The 27,897-nt window shown below is 34.5% G+C and overlaps 1 protein-coding gene and 1 non-coding gene across 2 annotated transcripts in view; one reads left to right on the forward strand and one right to left on the reverse strand.

Annotated features, from left to right (window-relative positions):
• CFAP47 (cilia and flagella associated protein 47) overlaps positions 1 to 27,897 on the reverse strand; it is a 409,569-nt gene that overhangs the window by 289,404 nt on the left and 92,268 nt on the right. Inside the window, 3 exon segments of the mRNA XM_031936608.1 lie at positions 3,069 to 3,228; positions 7,493 to 7,587; positions 23,661 to 23,799. Coding sequence (XP_031792468.1) covers positions 3,069 to 3,228; positions 7,493 to 7,587; positions 23,661 to 23,799 — 394 coding nt within the window.
• On the forward strand, positions 16,740 to 16,846 carry LOC111536347. The gene has a single exon (XR_002729709.1). It is a non-coding gene; the product is annotated as a U6 spliceosomal RNA (small nuclear RNA).

Below are 27,897 nucleotides of genomic sequence, written 5' to 3' on the forward strand. Positions count from 1 at the left end.
AAACATAAACATTACTAAATTTCAAAATGTACAATGATGTTACAACTTAATGGGGCAGAATAAATTACCCAGAAATTAGATTTAGCTTGCTGAAGAACTTAAGACACGTAATGAGGTTCTGTTGAAAGAAAACTGTTTTAAAATACAGCTCGACTAGAAATGGAGCAAGTCTCTTTAATGTAGATTTTCATAATTTGGGGAAAATAAATATACCCTGAGAAAGCAGTGCAATAGAACATTTAAAAAAAATTATTCTCTGTGTTTTAAAAGAAGCTTCCCAGACCTTTAGAATATGCAGTATGAAGATGAGGTTAGACCATTGCCATAAGGATCCCAGGGGACTACTGAGAAAAGGAAGTCCTGAGATGAAAGGAATGTGCTGTATCCCAGATTTTTAAGTTTAAGAAATACTACCAGGGTTGACTGGCCAATTTTACCTGGTAGGAAAGGACAGGAAATTCCCATGCCATAGCTTAGTAAGAGAAAAGGTAGTTTGCATTAGAGAACAGGGCTCAACACGGGAAGCTGAAAGCTAGTTTCTGAGGACAGTTTTTCCATCACAGCAAGTAATCAATACCCTTTCACACCAAAATCTCCAAGCATAGTGTGTGACAGAGAGAAAAGAGTGACTCAGTGATTGTGATTTCAAGCTGATATCTTAGAACCTCCCAATGAGACACCAGTGTACTTTAGCAAAGATTGGGGCCATCAAGGGTATCTTCAGAGCAGAAAATGACAGTGCACTGGGTGATGCAAGACCATGTTCAAAAGTGACACTTAGTGCTAGAAGCAAAAGCAATGGACTCATTGAAATCATCAGCCATACTAGCGCTCTCTGTACTGAAGGCCATTACTTAATCAAATAAGCCCTTTACCTGATCAAGTAAGTAGTCTAGGGTTCTTGGAAAAAGGGAGGCAGCTGGAGAGGAAAGGAGAGGAGGGACAGAAAAATAATGGGCTCCCTACTAATAATGACAAATGAGTACTGGAAAGACTATGTGAAAAATTTAAAAAAAAATTACGTATAGTTTGAGCTGATAAAATAAGCTATAAGAGAATATATGTATTTAAAACATTACAAATCTATAGGGAAATCATGGTTTCATTTCATAAATTTGATGTTGTTAAACTTATTTTGGGGAGAAAAAATAATTTCAGAGTTAGGGAATGTTTTAAGACTTATTGAATTCTGATTATTTCAGAATTTCAGACCTCTTAAAGGGTTCTGGGGTGATAGAGAAGGAGATTCTTTGTATAACCTCAGACTATTGGAGATTCAACCATACCCCTTTTTAAGCTGAGAGTATTTTCTCTCTCATCTGAGATGTAATTTCTAAAGGCATTTTAAGCATGTTTAATTCTTAAGAGTTAGGTTGTATTGACCAGGCGTGGTAGGGCGCGCCTCTAGTCCCAGCTACTTGGGAGCGTGAGGCAGAAAAATCATTGGAACCCAGGAAGTGAAGGTTGCAGTGAGCTGAGATTGCACCACTGTACTCCAGCCTGGGAAACAGGGTGAGACTCCATCTCCAACAATAACAACAACAACAAGAACAACAACAAAAACAAAACAACAAAAGAGTAAGGTTGGGAGCCTAATAAAGGAAACCATAGATTTGACTGATAGGGCCCCGTCCCATATTAAACGAAAAGTCAAAAGGAAATGTTTCTTATTTCCTTCTAGATTGACCAGTCCAGTGCATTTTGTCTGAGTAAAAATATTGACAGGGACATAAAAGAGAAGTTCTGAACAGAAATATGGATGGTAGGTTCAGCTGGAATAGCCTTTGTGCTAGCTCTTTCGAACTCGAATATGGTAGAAATGGAGAAGAAACTAGAGAAATACATAATAAAACTTATTTTTACTAAACAAATTTCACAATGCAAAGAATAGTTGATATTTTCTATCATATTTTCAGAGATTTAAAGAGACGTAGTAAAAAGATTAAACATTTTTAAACCTACTAATCATAATGTGCTATGAGATGTTTCTCACACACAAAGCTAAAATGATTATACAATGCCATGCTAATAGATATAGCAGAACATCAAGTTAATGCAACACAGTGCTAATAGAACATTATTGAGAGGGAGAGAGCACAGTGCTCAAGGAACTCTCTAATAAGCTTAAAAGCTATAACAGATTCTTACCCTGCCTGAACTTCTACTGATAACTGAGCCAGTTGCGGGTATTTTATCTAGCTTACCATATGTGTAAAACTTAGTGTCCTCGTAATTTGGGTATTTTATAAGTCTAATAAAATGAAAAACAGATTACATTGCACTATAGTGGCTGAGTGTGATAAGCAGAATTCTGAGACCATTCCTCAAAAAATTAAAAATAGAACCACCATATGATCTGGTAATCTCAAAGGAAATGAAATCAGTATCTCAAATATCTGCACTCCTATATTTATTGCAGCAATATTCACAATAGCCAGATTATAAGAGTGTCCATTGATGGATGAGTGGATAAATAAATTGTGATGTATGTATACACAATAGACTACTATTCATTCATACGAAAGAGGAAAATTCTGCCCTTTGCAAAAAAAAAAAAAAAAAAAGGTTGAACCTAGAGGATATTATTGTAAGTAAAATAAGTCAGACACTGAAAGACAATTACTGTATAATCTCATTCATGTGGAATCTAAAAAGTCAAACTCATGGAAGCAGAGTGTAGGGCATTGTCTTCTACGGGCTTGGGAGTGGGGGAAATGGGGAGATGGTGATCAAAGGGTACACACTTTCAGATATAAGATGAACAAGTTTCTGGGGATCTAATGTACAACATGGGTGATGATGGATATATTAAGTAATTTCATTGTGGCAATTATTACACAATGTATACATACATCTAATCCTCACATTGTACACCTTGAATATATACCAACTTCGTCAATTAAGTAACGTAACATTCAAAAATAGATTAATAAAATTGTATTATTTATAATTATTCAAATTAAAAGAAACAAATAAATAATCTAAATTTCTGTATACATAATAAAACAATGTCATATATGGAGGATAAATTGAAAGTATAACCACAAATATAGGAGAAAAGATCTTACTTGGACAGAAATTTATGGAAACATTATACTTTGCATTTGGTCGTATAATCCCATTCAGTACACTGAACTTGAATGTGCCATCTTTGAAAAGTTTGCCAGTATTACTAAGATCCAAAGTCCATGTCACATCGTGTTTGGTAATATTATATAAAACAAGATTCTGCTCACACACACAAAAAGACAAAAAAAAAAAGTTCAAAATTATAGCATGCAAAATAAAGTTTAGTTGTATTACCATCTCAATTTGATGAGCCTATGTATAAATTCAAATGATTAATCATAGATAAAATGCTTTAAAATGATATTAGACAAAGGGGTTTTTAGTCTGATGAAACTGTTCTCTATGGCAATGAAGTGGTAGACACATTATTCCATGCATTTTTCAAAACCCAAAGATCTTACATGAACATAAATGTATGTAAATCAAAAACAATCAATCCAGCTGTAATACAGTGCATCACAGTCTGTAATCCGTCTTGGAATGTTGATACACTGTATTACAAATGTGTGAAATAACCTCACTGAACGTAGTTAGGGTAGGGAGAAATTGACCTCAGTAACTTTGAAAAACTGTGTTTTTGACTGAAAGCTACAAGGCTAAAGAGTAACAATTGTGTATGAATAATGTACTCTAGGTGATAAAGGTGTCAGCAATTTTAACAGGCTACAGTTAAGAAATTCTGAAACTTCTTTACTTGAAATTAGGATTAAAATAAGTAAATAAAGTGTAAAAAATGAGAGGCAGATTTCTCGTTGTCAGAGAAATTAGTCAAAAATGAGTAAGAGAGAAAGATGGGAATGGACATTGTGGTGCTAGATTAGAGATATCAGTCTGAACTGGTGTTAGTTAGATGGATGTATGGAGAGAGAGAGAGAGAGAGAGAGACATATAGATAATTATAAGTACATGTGTATATGTGGATTAGTATGTATACACATATTTCCTGACTCTATTTGTTGAAAGGGCCTAGAACCTGTGACACTGCAGTAGCAACTCGTATACACAGTACTTAGACCTTGATTTCTAAATATCATTCTACAATAAAAAGCACTAAGGGATCTTGGAGAAATGTTGATTTTAGAGCTGGAGCAAGTAAAAAAAAAGATGAGCCTGGAACATTTGGTAGTACCACTAACTAAGAAAACACTTCAAAATCACAATGATGGTAGCCTGTCAAAGGATCAACATAAAAGAGCTTATAATGGCTAAAGCAGAAACAATTTCAGCAACAAAATAAATAATATAATATTAAATTATAACTGAAAGTATAAAAATAAATATATGTGTGTTCATGCTGATATGTAATAAAATAAATAAATAGGGAGAGGAAATAATCTCTTTTAAAGAAAATTTCCAAGTAATATATGTAATATATAAGTAGAGCTTAACCTCCTGCCACTTGATTGTAGGCTAAAATTGATCACACACTTCTAAAGGATAGAGTATGGAAAGTGAAAAACAGTAACTTCACAGTGGAGAAACCTAGCAGACATCACCAGTAATTAGTCATTTTCATATCATGTATTCCTTTATATGATGTGAAAAAAAAATTATTTCACCTCAGTAACATTCTTCTTCAAAACCCATGGAAAATAAAAACTCAGTCTAATCAGGTGAAAAACATCAGACAATCTCAAATTAACAGATATTTTCAAAAAATGCTGGACAAATACTCTTTAAAACCATCAAGATAATAAAAAATAAGCAAGATTGAGAGCCTGTCACAGGTTGGATGAGACTAAATGCAATGTGCTATCCTGGTTGGACCCCAGGACAGTAAATGGACATTAGTGAGAAACCATTGATTTCTGAATAGAGTCTGTTGTTTAGTCAATAATGTTGTACTAATGTTAATTTCTCATTTTAAAAAAATGCCCTAGGGTTGTGTAAAGTAACGTTAGGTTAAGTTGGGTGAAAGCTATCAGAAATTCTCTGCACTATCTTTGAAACATTTTAGTAAATTTGAACATTATGGTCCTGACTTGCATGCAGACTCATCTTTCTAATGTAACCTGCTATTAAAATACAACTATCAACCAGGTTTTTTCATTAACTTTACTCTTCAAATACTTGAAGACTACAGAATGAGTCGTACAATTATCACCACATTTTATTCCCAAGCCTTGAAGTACTGCATCTATTTAGCTCTAATACTGGTATATCCTAACTATAAAAGGTTAATTTACGCATTCTAAAGAAAACATGTTTCAATACAGAAGGTGAGCACAAAATCATACCAGCCATTTGAAGCTTAATTTTTGTCATTTTAAAATGAGGAAAAGCTATTATACTTCCAAAATACTATCTACCTTCTCTATCTTATAATTCTGAGAAGGGAACTGATACAGTTATCTATAAAGAAACATTGATCAATTTGTTCAGTATGTTTAGTGTTTTTTTCTTTATATTTTTGCCAAAATCACATATGTATGCAGCTTACACAAAAAGTTCAAAATGCTTGTTTAAAAGCAGTTGTCCCACCAAATTCCTCTTCATCAAAAGTTCTGCTTCCCAGAAGCAACCAATTTTAGCCAATTGTGATTTGAGTTTTTATCTAAATGTGACACCAATATGGCTTATATTAGTTTTTTATAGATGCCATAACAGATTACCACAAACATACGGACTTTAGAAAACACAAATATATTATTATATATCACATTTCTGTAGATTAGAAGTCCAACGCAAGTATCATTTGGCTAAGATCAACGTGTTAGCAGGAACTGTGTTCCTTCCTGAAAGCTCTAGGAAAGAGCCCATTTCACAGCCTTTTCTAGTTTCTAGAGGTCAGCTGCATTCCTCAGTTGGTGGCCTTCTTCCTCTTTGTTGAACACTGCATCACTCTGACACTTCTGTCATCACATCTCCCTCTGAGCACAGTTAGAAAAGGTTCTCTGCTTTTAACCACTCATGTTATTAGATTGGGGCCACCTAGATAATTCAGGAAAATCTTCCCTTCTCCGAGTCCTTTACCATAATTACATCAGCAAAGTATCTTTTGTGATATAAGGTCATGTATTCACAAATTTTGGAGATTAATACTTAAGCATCTTTGGGGCCATTATCTGCCTGCAGCATGAGTATTTTATGGTTTATCAGCTTCAGATACTGTCTTTTGACTGCCGACTAGGAAAGATGAAGATGCAGCTCATTGGTACTACCTATACTCCTCGCTCCACTTCCTATTTTGGAAATTCATATTTTTTAATTCTTCCATTAGTCACTTGGTAATTTTAAGCAAACTATATATATACCTCTTGTTTTTCTTATTCTCTCTACTTTAGACAGTACCCATTAATTACCCAGTATGTAAAATGAGTTTTATTTCTTTATTTCAAAATCCTTAAACCTTCTGTCAAATTAACCTTCCATAAACACATTACGTCTTCTCTGTACCATATATCTTATATATTATGACTGCAAATATCATTCACGGGAAGTTTAAGTAGAAGATTAGAGTCACATTTTTTTCTCCATGGGGCCAATGTCGCCCTTTCTCCTCAAAAGAGAGAATGCTATTGATGTCTAGATCTTCTTTGCTTACATCGATTGAATAAAATTTCAATGACATAAAATAATCTACATTTATGAAGGTATTGTTTTTATCTGAAATCCATTAAATTCAGTTAATTAAAGTTGCCTTTCTAGTCCAACATATAAGGTCTTTGTATTCTTGAAGTTCTATTTGAAGTAGAAGTTTTCTTGACTTTTGATACTCTAAACAGTCACATTTTAATTTCAGTAGATCCTTCATTGATCTCTAACTATAATTTTATATAGCATTCTGCTATGTTTTATTAAAGCAATGCTAAATATTCTCTCCATATAATTTTCTTCAAAGGTTCAAAATTGGTTACAGGTATAGCGATATATAAGACAAAAAGGGGCAGTGCAAAAACAAATTTCTATAATGTGTCCTGAACTTCTTTTTTTGCACGTCTCTCTGTTTTCCTTCCTAATTAGAAGAGAGGCAGAGATATCCCATAAGAAAAAAATAGTAACTTAATATAGAAGCTACTTTACTATTATTATTATTCAGATTTATTATTGCCTCCTAGCACATTTTCTTTTATCTATGGAATATATTTCATATTAATTTAAATTATAGCTTCTATTTGTATAAGGAGAATGGGATAATTTAATTATATTAAAATTATTTTAATATTCTTATTAATTATATGCATATATGCATTTATAAATAGCTGTATATGTATTTGTACATTTTGAAAATTACTCCTGAGAAATTTTATATGTAAGTTTTCTAAAAACACCAGTATTCTTGCTTCAAATAGCATAAACAATTGGGGAGAAATCAATCATAGGGAATAGTTCATATGACTCATGCTTATTAATAATCAACTTAACAAACTAAAATTCATAATCATGAAAAGAATTGTAAACTGTATCACTTCTTTATACATACCTGAGTTTTTGTGACCTTATTATTAGGATTCATCTCATGTAAAGGGATTTCAAATACAAACTTAGTACTAGATAAGTTCAATGGTGATTGCAATGCTGTGAGAGGAACATAAATATACTGATAAAATGTCAACAGATATAAGCCCATAGGTACTTCTTAGTATACTTTAAAACATTAAACATTAAGAAAATAAGATTTGTTTCTATATATTTTTATATTTCCAACCAGAAAATAAAATAACATTTAAAAACATTTCTAAAATATCTCGGTTTATTGAATTACCGAGGTTCCCTTTTGTGGAATATTTTAATGGCAATGAATTATAAGTAAAATAGGAAAATTATCCTTGAAATAACAAAAAGGTGATATTGAGCTAAGAAAAAAGTAAACAGAGCTAAAATGATCTCCACACTAGAGTTTGAACACCACAGAAGTGAACAGAAATGCAGAAGGAAAATTTATTGGAATACAGAGAAAATATATAGCTGGCATAGCATGTAACATTTCCTAGATAAAACAAGAAAACTCTGGGAGTAAATGGCTATTCTATGGAAGATTAAGAAAAGGCATATCTGTAAAAATACTCACTGCATTAGAGAAGATATTATAATCTACTGGAAAAAAAAACTCTATACTTCTTGAAACCTCTAAGACATTTGTAATTCTTAATGAAAACTAAAGGGTATCACCAGCTTTTGAAAAAATAAGTAAATAAAATAAAAACAATTTCTGATCCTAAAAATGTATGTATCTTACACGTGTTTTTATTATGCCACTGGAATTAATGGATGATTTGACAGGGGGCCAGGACCTGTGGGATAGGAGAAAGTTGTAGATAGTGTCCATCCTTGTGTTACTCCCAAAACCTGTCATGTGAAATCCTAAAAGAGACAATGTTACAGCAGACATATAAAAAGTGGCACATGTAATATTGTCTTTCCATTTACAAATTAGCAACTAGGAATAACCAGTGAAAATAATATGTTGACTACAACTTTAAAAACAAAGCATTGTTTTGGCATATTACTTCACCATTTAGAGTGCCTTATTTAATTTAAACAAACAAATTATACTCTGCCTATCACAAATTTTTATGGAATCATTTTCTGAAGAAACCAAACCACCTAAGATTAAAGATCACAGACTAATTTCCCAGACATACCTCCTCAAATTAAAACATTCATTAGTATCCTGATTGCCAGACAGTGATATAATATTTAATGATAAAGCCAGCCTTTTAAGAGGTATTAATAAACATGAGCAAACAGGCAAGGGTCAATAGATATTAAAGAACTATTCAACATAAAAGAGAGAGACATAGAGGAAGAAATAATTCAGCAAAAATAGTGAAAATGTAGTCAACAGAAAAAAAAAGTCAATGAAATCATATTATAATTAGAAATAAAAGGTATTATTTTCCAAAAATAACAGGCTATAAGGAAATAATTAGTAAATACTAAGAACTCTTACTAGTTTAAAACTGCCAAAATAATATTTTAAGATTTAGAAAAGTCAAGTAATAAAAATATTGGGAAATACAATAAAAAGATGAGGCAAATGGCAATAAGAGAGACTGCCTAAGATAACAAATATGTAAATGCATATATACATATATACACATATATGTGACATAATCCATAAAGTATAAAATCCAACCGATAGTAATCTGAGAATATAGAAAACGATGATAGAAAATTTTCAAGAAAATAACTTATGAACGCTTTGTAGAACTAAAGGACATGAGTTCCCCATTTGAAAGAACACAAAAATGTAACACAATAGTAAGGATCCAAACCTGTGGGATATAGCAAAAACAGTGCTAAGAGGGAAGTTTGCAGCATTAAATGCCTATATCAAAAAAGAAGAAAGATCACAAATTAACAACTTAATGTCACACCTTAAGGAACTAGGAAAACAAGAACAAACCAAAGCCAAAATTAGCAGAAGAAAAGAAATAAAGATCAGAGCAGAGCTAAATGAAATAGAAACCAAAAAACAACGCAAAGGATTAACAAAAATAAAAGCTGGTTCTCAGAAAGTGTTTTAAAAATGGATAAGCTATTATACTAACTAGACTAACCAAGAAGAGAGAAGATTCAAATAGACACAATCAGATATGAAAACACAGACATTACAACTAATATGACAGACATGCAAAAGATCATCAGAGACTATTATGAGCAACTGTACACTCACGAACTAGAAAATCTGGAGAAGATGGACAAATTCCTGGAAACATACAACCTCCTAAGATTGAACCAAGAATAAATAAAACTCCTGAACAGACCAATAATGAGTAAAGAGATTGAATCAGTAATTAAAAAAAAAAAAAATCTACCACCCAAAAGAGCCCAGGACCAGTGAATTCATAGCTGAATTCTACCAAACATACAAAGAATCATACCAATCCTCCTAAAACTATTTCCTGTAAGAACTGGAACAAGACAAGGATGCCAACTTTCACACTCCTATTCCACACAGTACTGGAGTCCTCACCAGAGCAATGAAGCAAGAGAAAAAATAAATAAATATATAAAAGGCATCTAAACTGAAAAAGAGGTAGTCAAATTATCCCTGCTCATTGATAAAATCTTACATCTAGAAACCTTTAAAGACTCTACCAGAAACCTCTGAGATTTGATAAATGAATTCAGTAAAGATTCAGCATACAAAATTAACATACAGAAATAAGTAGTGTTTCTATATACAAACAATAATCTAGCTGAGGATCAAATCATGACAGCAATCTCATTTACAATAGCTTAAAAAATAAATAAAATACTAACCAAGGAAGTAAAAGTTATCTATAAAGACAGCTACAAAACACTGATGAAAGCAATCACAGATGACATAACAAATGGGAAAACATTTAATGCTCATGGATTAGAAGAATCAATTATCATTAAGTGGCCATACTGCCCAAAGCAATCTAGAGATTCAACACAATTTCTATCAAAGTACCAATGTCATTTTTCACAGAATTAGAAAAAACAATCCTACAATTCATATCAGAATAATGAAACTGGACCCATACTTCCCCCCATATACAAAAATTAATTAAAAATGGATTAAAGGCCTAAATATAAAACTGTAAACTATAATGATCCTAGAAGAAAACATAGAAAAAGCTCTTCTGGACATTGACCTAGGCAAATAATTCATGACCAAGTCCTCAAAACCAAAAACAACAAAAATAAAAATGGACAAATGGGACTTAATGAAACTACAAAGCCTCTGCACAGAGAAATAAACAATAGAAAGAGTAAACAGACAACATACAAAATGGGAGAAAATACTAACTATGCATGTGACAAATGACTAATATCCAGAATCCGTAAGGAACTTAAACAAATCAAGAACCAAATAAATAACCCCATTAAAAAGTGGGCAAAGGACATGAACAGAAACTTATCAAAAAAAGACAAACATGTAGCCAACAAACATGAAAAACATTTCAGCATCACTAATCATCAAGGAAGTGCAAATTAAAACCACAATGAGACACTATCTTACACTAGTCAGAAAGGCTATTATTAAAAACTAAAAAAACAACGGATGTTAGTGAGGCTATGGAAAAAAGTGAACACTTATATACTGTTGATGGGAATATAAATTAATACAACATTTATGGAAATAGTGTGGAGATTTCCTAAAGAACTAAAAATTGCACTACCATTTGATCTAGCTATCCCACTACTGGGCATAAACCCAAAAAGAAAGAAATAATGACATCAGAAAGATACCTGCACATATTGGATAAAGAAAATGTGATACACACATGCACACAAGTGCGCATGCACACACATACACACACACACTGTGGAATAGTACTCAGTCATAAAAAAGAATGAAATCATGTATTTTGCAGCAACATGGTTGGAAGCGGAAGCCATTATTGTCAATGCAATCACTCAGAAACAGAGAGTCAAATACTATATGTCCTTACTTTCAAGTGGGAGGTAAACAATGGATACACATGGACATACCCCGTGGAGTAACGGACATTGGAGACTACAAAAGGTGGGATGGTGTGAGATGGCGAGGGTTGAAAACTTACCTACTGGCTACTATGCTCACTATTTGGATGATGGGTACCCTTAAAGCCTAGACTTCACCACTATGCAACATATGCATGTAAGACATCTGCATTTGTATCCCCTAAATATCTATTTATGTATATATAACATATATATATGATGAGAGATTCACATGAAAGTCATCAGTATAAAATAATGAAACACCAGGAGAAAAAAGAAGTTTCTAAAAGCTTCAAAGAGGAAACACTGAGTAGCACATAATGGATGTAGGAGAAAAATAACAGATTTCTAAATACAAGAGAAGATAGAAGACAATAATCATAGTTTCAAAATTTTGAAGAAAAATTATTTCAATATAAAATTCTATATTCAACCGCATTATACCATTCAAATGTGGGAGGAAAAATGATACTTTCAGACATGAAAATTCTCAAAAAATTAACTCCCTTGGAGTTAATGATGGACTTGATTAGAGTTTTTTGTTAACATTGAAATGGTATTCACCAGCGGACTTATAAGAAGGCCTATGACGTACCTGCCTAGATAGCTTATCAAAAATACATAGAATTTACAAATTTATGGAGCATGGATGACAAAGAGTAGACATTTATCATATAGGCATTTCATATCTATGTAACTATTAAGAGTACAAAAATAAGGAGCATCAAACAAAAATGGCATTCTTTGGGAACAAGGTTTATATAAATGTCATTCAAAATGATCTAATAAATAGCATGAGGATTAATGTTAATTATATTATATTGTATACTGGAAATTTCCAAAGAAAGCAGATTTTAAGTAATTTTGCCACCAAAAAATATAACCGTGTGGGATGATGGATATGATGGATATGTTAATTTACTTGACTACGAAATCATTTCACTATGTATATGTGTATCAAAACATCATGTTGTACATCTTAAACATATACAATAAAAATTTAAAAACTCATCTGTTAATTTAAAAACTAAAAGGAATCCTAGGGAGGGAGAAAAGAACAATTTGGAAGATGTGTCTGACAGATCTCATCTTCTTGAAGAAGAAATGCTACATCTTTGCCTAATTTTTCTTGTATCATTTGAATCATTAGTGAACTTTGGTTTTGGTTAAGTTATATAATACAAGTAAGTCTGATTTTACATCTGAAATCTTTGTGGAAGTAGAAAAATATCTGTAAATGCGTTACATATGTACTTTTTGGAAGTACAAAATATCTAATAAAGCGTTACATATTTACCAACCCTCTAGCTGACAAAGACATTCTAAATTTTCAAGCCATGTTAGACGTCATGAACAAGAGAGATTTTCCATAAAGTTAACAAAGAGATCTATCAGAAAATGAATAATACTAAAGACAAATAACAAATCTTGGAAGACATTCACATTAAATATAAAAATAATATAAACAGCTCACCCAAATCTATCAGACAAATATAAAAACTTAAAAAGCAAAGGTACTTTACTTAAAAGTGAAGTATATGAACAGACCATTTCCATAAAAATATATAATTAAAAGCAAAGGTAGGAAATTCTCATCCTCGTGAGCAATCAAACTGAAAATTGAAATAATGTATTTTTAATCACAGAGAAAGATATACACTTTTTTTTTTATATATATAGACACCATCTTACTTTATCCCCAGGCTGGAGTGCAGTAGCAGGATCATAGCTCACTACTAGGCTCAAGGGATACTTGCGCCCCAGTCTCATGAGTAACTGGGTCTACAGATGTGCGTCACCAAATTCAACTACTTTTTTTTTTTTTTCATTTTTATTTAGAGATAGAGTCTCACTATGCTAACCAGGTTGTTCTCAAATTTCTAGCTTCAAGGGACCCTCTAGCCTCAGCCTCCCAAAGTGCTAGGATTATAAGTGTGAGTCAAAATTACCAGTCAAGAGAGCCAATTTCTTTAAGTCAACATTAATAAGAGTTTACACCAGGGAGGTAGTAAAATGTTAAAACCCTTTAGAAATGTTCTTTGACAACATTCATCTAGAACCTTTAACATGTATGCACTTTAGATATAATGAAATCCATTTTGAGAATCTCTCCAAAAAATTCTAAATAAGAAAAACGTATTACGAAAAAAATTTTCACTACCACAATATTTATATTAACAAGAAGGTAAAAGGAAGGAACAACCTAAATGCTTATGATGATGTTTAGGTCACCTAGAAGAGACACTTACAGGATGAATTTTTTTGCACTAGCTTTCAGGGTTAATTTAAATAATTAATAAGGAACTACAATATCCAAGTAAAACTTTCTATTCAGATTAAACAGAGAGAGAATGAGTGCAGCAAAATGTTGAAATAGAAGGTTCCACCAATTGTCCTCCCTGCACGGTCACCATTTAACAAGTACCTACACAAAAAAAGCAACTACATAAGAACCAAAAATCAAGTGAGCACTAACAGTACCTGGTTTCAACTTCATAACACTGAAAGAGGCTGAAGAAGTAGGTAAAACTGTCATGAATCACTGACATCACGCGTTCCAAATACCCCAGCAGTGGCAGTATAGTACTGCCCTATTAGAGCAGAAAGTCAGACCAGAACAAACACAACTGACATCTACCCATGGAGGGAGTGTTTAAACCAGCCCTAGCCAGAAGTGAATCACTGATCCCAGTAGTGGGAAATTGAGTTCCCACAAGCCTCGCCACCTCAAACTAAAGTGCTGTGGAACCCTAGATAAAATTGAAAGGCAGTCTAGCCCACAGAGACAGCAATTCCTAGGTGAGTCCTAGTGGCTGAGCTGGGCCCGGAGTCAGTGTTCTGGGGAGGCACTTGATCTAATAAGACACCAGCTGGGGGAGCTAAGTAAGTGCTGGCATCACACATCCTCTAACCCAAGGCTGCAGAACTCACAGCTCCAAAGAGATCCTTCTCTTACACTTGAGGAGAAGAGAGGAAAAAGTAGGAGGACTTTGTCTTGCATTTTGGATAAGAGCTCAGCTGCAGCAGGATAGGGCACCAGTCAGGGTCATAAGCTCCTTTTCCAGACCCTAGCTTTCAGTTGATATTTCTAGAAACCCCATGGGCCAGAAGTAAACCCTCTGCCTTGAAGGGGAGAACTCAGTCCTGGCAGCATTCGTCACCTGTTAAGAGCCTGTGGGTCCTGAATAATCAGCAGTGATGACCCAAGTTCTACATCAAGGGCCTTGGGTGAGACTCAGAGACTTGATGGCTTCAGGTGGGACTCAGCACATTAAGAGCTGTGGTGGCTATAGGGTGAGAAAAGCACAGGGAAAAGTAATGGGTACTTTGTAATGCATCTTAGGTACCAGGTCAGCAACAGTGGGGAGAGCACCAAGAGGGCTCTTGGGATTCCCAATTCCAGAACTTGGCTCTTGGGTGACATTTCTAGACATGCCCTGGGCCAGGGGGGAACCCATTACTCTGAAGGCTGAGTCCCAGGACAGGCAGCATTCATCACAAGCTGACTGAAGAGCCCTTGTGCCTTAAGGAAACATCAGCAGTAGTCTGGCAGCACTCCCTGCGGGACTGTGGTGGCAGTGGCCATGTGATGAGGCTCCTCTGCCTTTGGAATGGGGAAGAAAGAGTGGGAAGAACTGCATCTTGTGGTTTGTGTGCCAGCTCCACTGCAGTACAATAGAACATCAGAGAAACATGCAAGGTTTTTGACTCTAGTCCCTAGCTCCAGGAAAACACCTCTGGACCCACCCGGGGCCTGGGGGAATTTGCTGTCCTGAAGGAAAAGACACAAGACTGGTTGGTTTTGCCACCATCTGATTGTACAGCCCTAGGGTCTTGAGTGAACATAGGTGGTAGCCAGGGAGTGGCTACAGGAGGCATTGGGTGAAACCGAGTGCTGTGCTGGCTTCAGGTCTGACACAGCATAGTCCTAGTGGTGGTGGCCACAGAAGTACTTGTATCACTCCACTCCCAACTCCATGTGTCTCAGAACAGAGAGAAAGACTCTGTTCATTTGGGAGAAAGTAATGAAAAGATCAAGTCTCTGCCTGATAATTCAGAGCATTCTTCTGGATCTTGTCCAAAATCATCAAGGTGGCCCCTCTCTGATTCTGCAAGAATCACAGTGTTACTGGGCTTGGGGTGCCCCCTAAATCAGATACAGCTTAGATCACAAAACCCAAGTCCTTTCAAATATCTGGAAAGCCTACCCAAGAAGGACACGTACAAACAATCTCAGAATGGGAACACTACAATAAGTACATAACTCTTGAATGCCCAGACACAGACAAACATCTACAAGTATCAGGACCATCCAGGAAAACATGGCCTCATCAAATGAACTACATAAGGCACAAGGGACCAACCCTGGAGAATCAGAAACATGTGACTGTTCAGAAAGAGGATTCACAATAGCTGTTTTGAGGAAACTCAAAGACATTCAAGATAACAAAGAGAAGGAATTCAGGAATTCACAATTCTATAGATAAGATTAACAGAGACTAAAATAATTTTTAAAAATCAAGCAGAAATTCTGGAGCTGAAAAATGCAATTGGCATACTGAAGAATGCATTGGAGTTCTAATGGGAGAGTTGATCAAGCAGAATAAAGAAACAGTAAGCTCAAAGACAGTCTATTTAAAAATATACAGTCAGAGGAGATAAAATAAAAACCAATTAAGCATGCTTACAGGATCTGGAAAATAGCCTCAGAAGGACAAATCTAAGAGTTACTGCCCTTAAAGAGGCAGTAGAGAAAGAGATGGGGTAGAAAGTTGCTTCAAAAGGATAATAACAAAGAACTTCCCAAACTTAGAGAAATATATATAAATATCCAAGTTATAGAACACCAAGCAGATTAAACCCAAATAAGACTACCTCAATGGATTTAATAATCAAAATTCCAAGATCAAGGATAAAGAAAGAATCCTAAAAGCAGACAAAAGAGAAGAAACAAATAAGATACATAGGAGCTCCAACATGTCTGGCAGCAGATCTTTCAGTGAAAACCTTACAGGCCAGGTTGAAGTAGTATGAAATATTTAAAATACTGAAGAAAAAAAATGTTTAGCCTAGAATAGTATGTCTGGCAAAACATGAAGGAGAAATGAAGACTTTCTCAGACAAACAAAAGCTGAGGGATTTAATCAACACCAGAATTGTCCTACAAGAAATGCGTGGAGTACTTCAATCAGAAAGAAAATGGCATTAATGAGCAATAAGAAGTCATCTGAAGGTACAAAACTCACAGGAAATAAGAAGGACACACACAAGTGCTCACCTCGGAGGCACACATACTAAAATTGGAATGATACATAGAAGATTAGTATGGCCCCTGCAAAAGGATGACACGCAAATTCATGAAGTGTTCCATATTTTTTTGGAATCAACCCAAATGCCCATAAATGATATACTGGATAAAGAAAATGTGGCACATATATACCATGGAATACTATGCAGCCATAAAAAAATAAATTCATGTGTTTTGCAGTAACATGGATGAAGCTGGAAACCATCATCCTCAGCAAACTAACACAGAAACAGAAAACCAAACACCACATGAGTGAGAGTTGAACAGTGAGAACACATGGACACAGGGAGGGGAACATCACACATCAGGGCCTGTCAGGGGGTGGGGGGAAAAGGGAGGGATAGCATTAGAACAAATACCTAATGCATGTGGGGCTTAAAACCTAGCTGATGTGTTGATGGGTGCAGCAAACCACCATGGCACATATATACCTATGTAACAAACCTGCACATTCTGCACATGAATCCCAGAACTTAAAATACAGTAAAATGAGTAAATAAAAAATTAAAAAAATAAAAACACAAAAAATTAGCCGGGCATAGTGATGCACGCATGTAGTCCCAGCTACTTGGAAGGCTGAGGCAGGAGAATTACTCGAACCCAGGAGGCTGAGGGTTGCAGAGCCGAGATCACGCCACTGCACTCCAGCCTGGGCAACAAAGCAAGACACCATCTCAAAAAACAGAAAAATTAAAAAAAGAAGGACACATAAAAAACAAATATTTTAGCACTGTAACTATGGTGTGTAAAATACTCTTATATAGAAAGACTAAATGATGATCCAATCAAAAATAATAACCGCAACACCTTTTCAAGATATAGTACCATAAGGTATAGAGACAACAAAAAGTTAAAAAGCAGAGGGATGAAGTTAAGGCATAAGTTTTTATTAATTTTCTTTTTGCTTCTTTATTTGTTTTTCATGCAAATAGTGTTACCTTGTTATTAGCTTAAAAGGAAAGGTTGGCCGGGCGCGGTGGCTCAAGCCTGTAATCCCAGCACTTTGGGAGGCCGAGACGGGCGGATCACGAGGTCAGGAGATCGAGACCATCCTGGCTAACACGGTGAAACCCCGTCTCTACTAAAAATACAAAAAACTAGCCAGGCGAGGTGTCGGGCGCCTGTAGTCCCAGCTACTGGGGAGGCTGAGGCAGGAGAATGGCGTAAACCCGGGAGGCGGAGCTTGCAGTGAGCTGAGATCCGGCCACTGCACTCTAGCCCAGGTGACAGAGCAAGACTCTGTCTCAAAAAAAAAAAAAAAAAAAGGAAAGGTTATCAGATACTATTTGCAAACCTCATGGTAACCTCAAACCAAAAAAATACAACAGGTACACTAAACATAAAAAGTGAGAGACTAAATTATATCACCAAAGAAAATCACCATCCCTAAGAGGAAGGCAGGAAGGAAACAAAGAAGAAAACAAAGACCACAAAACAAGCAGAAAGGAAATAACAAAATTCAAGGAGTAAGTCCTTACTTAACAATAATAACATTAAATGTAAATGGACTGGCTGAATGGATAAAAGTACAAGACCCAGTGACCTGTTGATAATGTCAGGTCCCAAAACAAGTCTTAAAACATTCAAAATTTGAAATTATATCAAGCATCTTCTCTGATTACAATTGAACAAAACAAGAAATCAATAATAAGAGGAATTTTGAAAACTATACAAATTGACAGAAAGAAAACAACATATCCAAACCTATGGGATACAGCAACAGCAATACTAAAAGCAAAGTTTATAGCTATAAGTGTCTACATCAGAAAAGAGGAAAATCTTCAAATAACTTAATGATGCATCTTTAAAAACTATAAAAACAAGAACCAGAATTAGTAGAAAAAAAAATAAGATCAGAGCATAAATTTTAAAAAATGAAATGAAGAGAGTACAAAAGATCAATGAAACAAAAAGTTGATTTTTTTGAAGAGTTAAACAAAATTGACAAACCTTTAGCTAGACTAAAAAACCAGAGAGAAGATCCAAATAAATAAAATCAGAGATTTTAAAAAGGCTTATTATAACTGATACTGCAGAAATTCAAAGGGTCATTAGTGGCTACTATGAGCAACTATAAACTAATAAATTGGAAAAATCTAGGAGAAACTGATAAATTCCTAGACACATACAATGCACCAAGGTTGAACCATGTTGGGGTTCAGTCAGGCTAGTGGGAAAAATGTTAAAGATAGTTATAGAAATAGCGACAAACTCTCTTGGAAGGCCTGAGAGTTTGCATAGCTTCACATTGCTTGGCTGAAGGCAGCCAGGGTCTCTTTGCAGAAGCCAGAAAGATTAGGGTGCAAGTACAAAGGAATGTGTAGAGTTTATCTTACTAACCTGTTTACTTATATGTGCCTAAGACTAACCTTTGTCCTACCACAGGTGCTTAACTGTCTCCCACCGGGTGGGGGGGGGGGGGGGGGGTTGGCAGAAGTTTATTACCTGCAAATGGTGTTTGCTTTAGGCCTAGGAACCCGGCCTTGAATCTTTACCCTCTAGTGATGCTTACTCATGACCTTTTAATCTTTACTAAATAAATGCAAGTCTCACTGACTGCTTGAGGCTGCAGTCTCAACTGTTTACAGGACTCTGCTGGAGTCTGTAAGAGGCTCAGACACTCAGCTGGACTGGCAAAGCAGAATATCTGTGTGTCAGTGTACTTCATTCATCTGTTGCTGGGTCAGGAGTCTGCAAGGGACACATCCCCCCACAACTGGTGCCCCGTGTGAGGAGCACTACCGCAGAATCAGGGGGAAATTCCAAACTTCAACAGACCAATAACAAGTAATGAGATTCAAGACACAATAAAAAGTCTCTTAGTAAAGAAAACCTGGTATCATCACTGTTATATTCCACCAATCATTTAAAGAAAAACTAACACCAATCCTCCTCAAACTATTCTGAAAAATAGAAGACAATGGAATACTTCCAAATTCATTCTATGAGGCCAGTATTCCTCTGATACCAAAACCAGACAATGACACATCAAAAAAAAAGATGGGACAGGCCAATATCGCTGATGAATATTGATGCAAAAATCCTCAACAAAATACTAGCAAATCAAATTCAGCAATATATTAAAATGATCATTCATCAGGACCAAGTGGGATTTATTCCTGGGATGCAAGAATGGAACAATATATGCAAATCAATCAATGTGATAAATCATATCAACAGAATGAAGGACAAAAACCAGATGATCACTTCCATTAATGCTGAAAGAACACTTGATAAAATTCAACATCCTTTCATGATAAAAGCCCTCAAAAAACTAGGGATAGAAGGAAAATTCCTCAATGTAATAAAAGTCATACATGACAGACGCACAGATAGTATCAAACTGAAAGCCTTCCTCTAAGATATGAAACATGACAAGGATATTCACTTTCTCCACTGTTATTCAACATAGTACTGGAAATCCTAGCCAGAGCAATCAAACAAGAGAAAGAAATAAAGGCATACAAACTGGAAAGGAACAAGTAAAATTAACCTTGTTTGCAGAGCAACATTATCTTGTATTTGGAAAAATCTAAAGACTATATCAAAAAATATTATAAATGACAAATTCAGTAGAGTTACAAGATACAAAATCAACAGAAAAACCAGTAGATTTCTATATGCCAATAGCAAACTATATGAAAAAGCAATTTTAAAAGTAATCCCATTTACAAACGCCATAAATAAAATTAAGTACCTAGAAATTAACTTAATCAAAGAAGTGAAAGATCTCTACAATGAAAATTATGAAACATTAAGAAATTGAAGAGGGTGCCAAAAAAATGGGATATTTCATGTTCTCGGTTTGGAAGAGTCACCATTGTAAAAAATATCCATATTACCCAAAGCAATCTACAGATTCAATCTAATCCCTATCAAAATACCAATGACATTCTTCACAGAAATTGAAAAAACAATCTTAAAACGTATATGGAACCATGAAAGATCCACTATCTTAGGCAAAAGTTCAAAACTAGAGGAATAACATTACCTGACTTTATACTGCCCAGCTATAATAATCAAAACAGCATGGTACTGGCAGAAAAACAGACACATAGACAAATGCAATGAAATAGACAAACCAGAAACAAATCCACACACATACTGTGAACTCATTTTCAACAAAAAAGCCAAGAAAACACAATGGGGAAAAGACTCGCTTCAATAAATGCTACAGGAAAACTGGATATCCGTATGCAGAAGAATGAAACTACACCACTCTCTCTCACCATATAAAAAAATAAAAATAAAAAGTAATTAAAGACTTAAATTCAAGACCTCAAACTATGAAACTTCTACAAGGAAACATTGGGGAAACTCTCCAGGACATTGGTCCAGGCAAAAATTTCTTGAATAATACTCATAAGCACAGGCAACCAAAGCAAAACTGGACAAGTGATATCACATCAAATTAAAAAAGCTTCTGCACAGCAAAGTAAACAATCCACAAAGTGAAGAGACAATACCCGAATGGGATAAAACATGTGCATAATACTCATCTGACAAGGGTGTCTCTGTACCACATTTGCTTTATCCAGTAATTTGTTGATGGAACCTTAGGTTGCTTCCTAATTTGGCTATCATGAATAATGCTGCAACAAACATGGAAGTGCAGATATCTCTTTGATATACTGATTTCCTTTCTTTTGGGTATATGCCCAGCAGTGGGATTGCTGGCTCATATGCTAGCTTTATTTGTATTTTTTGGAGGAAACTTCAAGCTTCAAATGGGTTAATAGCCAGAATATGTAAGGACCTCAAACAACTCTATGAGAAAAAATATAATAATCCAATTTAAAATTGAGCAAAAGAATAGACATTTTTCAGAAGAAAACATACAAATGGCAAACAGACACATGAAAATGTGCTCAACATCGTTGATCATCAGAGAAATGCAAATCAAAACTACATGAGATATCATCTCCCCTCAGTTAAAATGGCTTTTGTCCAAAAGATAGGCAAAAACCAATGTTGGTGAGGATACAGAGAAGAGGGAAGGAGCGAACCCCTGCGCACTGCTGGTTGATGGGAATGCAAATTAGTAGAACCACTATGGAGAAAAGTTTGAAGTTTCCTCGAAAAAAAAAAAAAAAAAGATTAGCATATGATCCAGCAATCCCACTGTTGGGCATATACGCAAAAGAAAGGAAATCAGTGTATCAAAGAGATATCTGCACTCACATGCTTGTTGCAGCACTGTTCATTGATAGCCACATTAGAAAGCAACCTAAGGTTCTACCAACTGATTACTGGATAAAGAAAATGTGGTAGAGATACAATGGAGTACTGCTTATCCATAAAAAGAAAGAGATCCTGTCATTAGCAACAATATGAATGGAACTGGAGGTCATTATGCTAAATGAAATAAGCCAAGCACAGAAAGACAAACATCACATGTTCTCACTTATTTGTGGGATCTACAAATGAAAACGATTGAACTCATGGAGACAGAGAGTAGAAGGATGGTTACTATAGGCTGTGAAGGGTAGTAGGAGGATGAGGGGGAGCATGAGGAGATGGTTAATGGGCACAAAAGGATAATTGGAAAGAATGAATAAGACTTAGTATTAGCTAGCACCACAGGGTGACTACAGTCAATAATAATTTAATTATACACTTAAAAATAACCAAAAGAGTATCATTGAATTGTTTGTAACACAAAAAAAATAAATGCTTGATGGGATGGATACCCCATACTCCATGATGTGATTATTACCCATTACATGCCAGTATCAAAACATTACATGTACCCCATAAAGATATACATCTACTATGTGCCTCCAAAAATTAAAAATTAAAAAATAAAATGAAATAGAGCTGGTTTCCACTTAGCATAAGGAGTTAGATCACAAGTATATTTAAAAAATAAATTAACAAAAGCAATGTATAGAACAAAAAAGATATCAAAATATTAAGAGCACTTTAAATATTTGAATTTCAGATAATATTTTTGTTTCTACATTTTCCAATTTTCTTTAACAATGCTATCTTAATTTTTAATTTTCAAACAAGTGTTTTGAAAGCTGATCTACCTAATTCAGGAAGCAATACTAGATGATGATTACTTTCCAAAAGAAATTCTTAAAACAAAGGGAAAAACTTTAACCTCATTGAGCCTCCATATCAGCTGTGGAATTCCTAATTCTGGATTTTAAATGAGAGTGAAATATTTTTATCATGTGCACGCTATATTCATGAGACCTCTCTTACTAGTTACCAAATGCAATTATTAACTGATATGATACTCCCTACTATTTTATAATTAATGACAATTTAACTTAATATCAGAACTATAAAAACAAAATATAGATTTATTTTCTTTTCATGAAAAATATACATATATAATTGAAAGCAAAGCCAACTTGCAAAAATGTAATTTGCAGAGTATATCAGTTTTTATCTTTAAATATTTGAAGAAAATGAGTAGATAAAAATTCAGCAAAACTTTCAAATTTGTAAAATACTTCTTCTTTTCATGTACTTCGTCTTTTAGTAACCCATTCCTTTGGAAGAGAGCTATGTTCTTAAACAAAATTATTATTATTTTATTTTATATTAAATACATTTTGTAATATTTTAATAATTTATATTTTGTCTTAATTATTTAAACTTGACCACACAATAACATACTAAATTGGCCTGATTTTAATTCTACTCTCTTTTTTTAGCAAGTTGCTTGCCAGAGATTATATCTGTGCTGTTTATCAACATTCAAATCTCATAGACACAATTTAAGTGACACACAAAGGAATCCTCTTAAAATTTTATTTTCTAATATTTCCATTTGCGAAAAATAAATAGCATATTCTGTTTTTTATCTTTTAGACACTTAAGTGCAAATCTTTGGCCTACCCACACCGATTGATTATTTTTTGTTACATACCAGTAGCTTGAACATAACATGGTCGGATCAGTGGCACCGTTTTTGGATTCGAAGGAGAACTGGACAAATATTTAGTGTAGAGCTTTGAAGACTCAAAGAAATTAATCTGAACTTGAATGATAAATTTAACTATTGTCACCTGAGAGAAAAAAAATACATTATACTTGTTAATTTTTGCTTTGAGAAATATGGGATATTATTTAGCCAAACTGCAGTTTTTAAAAAGTAGTTTTAAAAAATAAAATTATCTTGTGACATTGAACCACATTTTTTAAAAGCAAGATGGTTCACTTTTAATGAGTTCAAAAATAATTCTAAAAGATAAAAATAAAATTTTAAAATAATTCTTATTCATTCAAAAGGAACCAGATTTTAAATACAAAATCCAAAGCGGTAAATATTTAGGAAGAAATTATAGGAAAAAAAATCCTCGTAATCCTTGGGTAAGCAAAGATTCTTAAATACAAAAGCAGCCATCTATTGAACCATCTATTAAAAAGCAATTAAATTGTATAGCGTCAATTGTTTAGTCTGTTATTTTAAACAACATTATTAAGAAAATAAAAGTATAAGTCAAAAACCCATTTCTCACAAAAAATCTATCTTGTATCCAAAGTACATAAAGAACACTCAAAGTTCAATTTAAAAAAATGAATTAATGAAACAAGTTGGTGAAATATTTGAAAAGACACTTCAAAAAAGAAGCTATACAAATTACACATTAGCATATGGAAAGATGTTTCATATTAAGGAAAAGCAAATTGAAACCATATGAGATATCACTTCACACCTATCACAATTGCTTAAACAAAAATAACATGTGAATACGTAAAACACTTATACATTGCTGATGAGAATGCAAAATTTTACCATTACTTTGAAAAACAAGTTTCTTCATTATTAGAAAGTTAAGTACATATTTCACATAAAGCTAAGGACTCCCAGATTTAGGTGTTTACCCAAGAGAAGTGAAACTTATTCATACAACCTATTCATTATTGTCAAAAATTGAAAATAATCCAAATGCTCTCCAAATAGTGAATGAATAACAAACTTATTTTTCAACAATAAAAGAATGAACTACTGTTGCATACAATAATGTGGATGGATTTCAAATTTATTATGCTAAGTGAGAGAAGTCAGACTGAAAACCTCACAATTATCTTATGAATACCTTATGATTTCACTTATGTGGCATTCTATAAAATGCAAAATTATGGGGTCAAATTCAGATTAGTGTTTGCCATGGACTAGAGGTGGAGGAGAGGTTGAATACTAGGTCTTAATTCATTATTTTTAACTATGTTTTTGTACCCATTAACCACCGACACCTACCCCTCATTCACCTAGTACCCTTCACAGCCTATAGTAATACACACAAGAAAAATGTACAGAAGGTGATGCAACTGTTCTCTATATTGATTTTGGTATTTTTTTGCTCAATTGTATATATTTGTTAATGTTCATATATCAGAAAGAGACTTTTAGTGTATGCACATTTTTTAAAAAGTTAAAGCGAATTCCTTGGCTCTGATTTTTATACATCTGGATTCAAAATCCAAAATGGACTGACAATATCGGCACCTAGGCAGGTGAATCATAAAACAATTAACACTCAGAGCTAAAAATATATTTGCAATTATATAGTGCTAGACCCTTATTTTGAAAAAAGAAAAGAATATGTGGTCCAGTCTAGATGAAAACACAAAAAGTCTGCATCAAAGAGAAAAGAAAAAGTTGATCTTGTTTGGGGGTTGTATCAAAACTAAAAAGGTTGGCTTCAGCTAAATGGTAAACAGGCAGCTCCAAATGTCCATGGCCCTACAGAAACACCAAAAACACGCAAAAACTGGCAGGAACCATGTTGTCAAAACTGGAAAAAAGTCAAAAGTTTATAGCAATCAAGTAAATACTGAATCAAAACAAAAAAAAGACAACTTAAAAACAGTAGGAAAGTTTTGTGGCACTTCTACTTGCCCTTGTTCCACTCTCTCTGACTCAGCAGTTGTCTTGAGGCTAGCGGCCTTCATTCCCCAGTGCAAGACCCTGGGATCTGTTTTCTTTATTTTTTTAACTTAATTTTTTATTTTACTTTAACTTCTGGGATACATGTGCAGAATGTGCAGGTTTGTTACATAGGTATACATGTGCCATGGTGGTTTGCTGCACCTAACAACCTGTCATCTAGGTTTTAACCCCGCATGCATTAGGTATTTGTCCTAATGTTCTACCTCCCTTTGCCCTCCATCCACCAACAGGCCCCACTGTGTGTTGTTCTCCTCCCTGTGTCCATGTGTTCTCATTGTTCAACTCCCACTTATGAATGAGAACATGTGGTGTTTGTTTTCTGTTCCTGTGTTAGTTTGCTGAGGATGATGGCTTTCAGCTTCATCCATGTCCCTGCAAAGGGCATGATCTCATTTTTTTTTTTACGGCTGCATAGTATTCCATGGTGTATATGTGCCACGTTTTCTTTATTCAGTGTATCATTCATGGGCATTTGGGGTGGTTCCGAGTCTTTGCTATTGTAAATAGTGCTGCAGTAAACATACATGTGCATGTGTCTTTATAGTAGAAAGATTTATAATCCTTTGGGTATATGCCCCCTAATGGAATAGATGGGGCAAATGGTACTTCTGGTTCTAGATTCTTGAGGAATCGTCACTGTCTTCCACAATGGTTGAACTAATTTACACTCCCACCAACAGTCTAAAAGTGTTCCTATTTCTCTACAGCCTCACCGGCATCTATTGTTTCCTGACTTTTTAATAATTGCCATTCTGACTGGCATGAGACGGTATGTCATTGTAATTTTGATTTGCATTTCTCTACTGACAAGTGATGATGAGGTTTTTTTATGTTTGCTGGTCACATAAATGTCTTCTTTAGAGAAGTGTCTGTTCATATCCTTTGATGTATTAAAGACTTAAATGTAAAACCCCAAACCATAAAAACCCTAGATGAAAACCTAGGCAATACCATTCGGGACATAGGCATGGGCAAAGACTTCATGACTAAAACACCAAAAGCAATTGTAACAAAAGCCAAAATTGACAAATGGGATCTAATTAAATTAGAGAGCTTCTGCACAGCAAAAGAAACTAGCATCACAGTGAACAGGCAACCTACAATATGAGAGAAAATTTTTGCAATCTTCCCATCTGACAAAGGTCTAACACCCACAATCTACAAGGAACTTAAACAAAGGTACCTGGTTTTTGATGAAACAGAACAGACTTCATTCAGAAATTATTGTGTTTATCTCTTCTAAACTTCTTGGGGGTACATGAAGGACTGATGCAAGGTGCTTGCCATGTTTTGCCTATCTTTGAACTCACTCAAGGCAGAAAAGCAGTGAAATTGCTGAAAAATATTGTAAGATAAACAAAAAACCCAAAGCCACCTGACAGAATATTATGGTTGAGATATGCAAACACTACCTAAAGGCTGGAAATAAAAGTAGGGGAACTTTTAGGGAAATTAAGGCATTTAAAACTGCCCTGGAGAATTTAGAAAGCATCAAGGATACTCAGAGTAGGACATGTGCTCAGAAAATACCTGAGAAGTTGCTAAACTTTCATCTTTGTCTGACTCTACGTTAAGTTCAAGTGGTAAATAAAAACTAAGAAATTGCTGTAAACAACCTCACTAACTGCTAAAGAAGTGCCTCAGGACACTCTATCCAAAAAGACTATGATAGCTGTTTTTGTTTATGTGTCTGATTATTTTACTTCTAGGCATTCAAGGAAATATATCTCAAAACACTACTCAACACCAGCTAAAGGAACAGACACTTCAGTGACCATGCATAGCAAAGAATGTATTCTTTGCAATAATAGTTTTGAAAAGTCAATAAACAAATGGATGACTACAGCCTTCAATAAGCAAGAAGAGTAAACCCAGGGAAAGGAGGATAATCTGATATAAAGAGTTACCATATTATAATATTCAAATGGCGAGTTTTCAATAACCAAAAGCAAAACAAAACGAAGATTATGAAGAAAGTCCAGCCATAGGACTTATTAGAAAAAGACGTTAAAGCCACTGTCTTAAATATGTTCAAAGAACTAAAGGAAACCGGGGGCGGAGCAAGATGGCCGAATAGGAACAGCTCCAGTCTCCAACTCCCAGCGCAAGCGACACAGAAGAACGGTGATTTCTGCATTTTCAACTGAGGTACTGGGGTCATCTCACTCGGGAGTGCCGGACAATCGGTGCTGGTCAGCTGCTGCAGCCC

This window comes from Piliocolobus tephrosceles, chromosome 12 (genome assembly GCF_002776525.5).
Source record: "Piliocolobus tephrosceles isolate RC106 chromosome 12, ASM277652v3, whole genome shotgun sequence".
NCBI lineage: Eukaryota > Metazoa > Chordata > Mammalia > Primates > Cercopithecidae > Piliocolobus > Piliocolobus tephrosceles.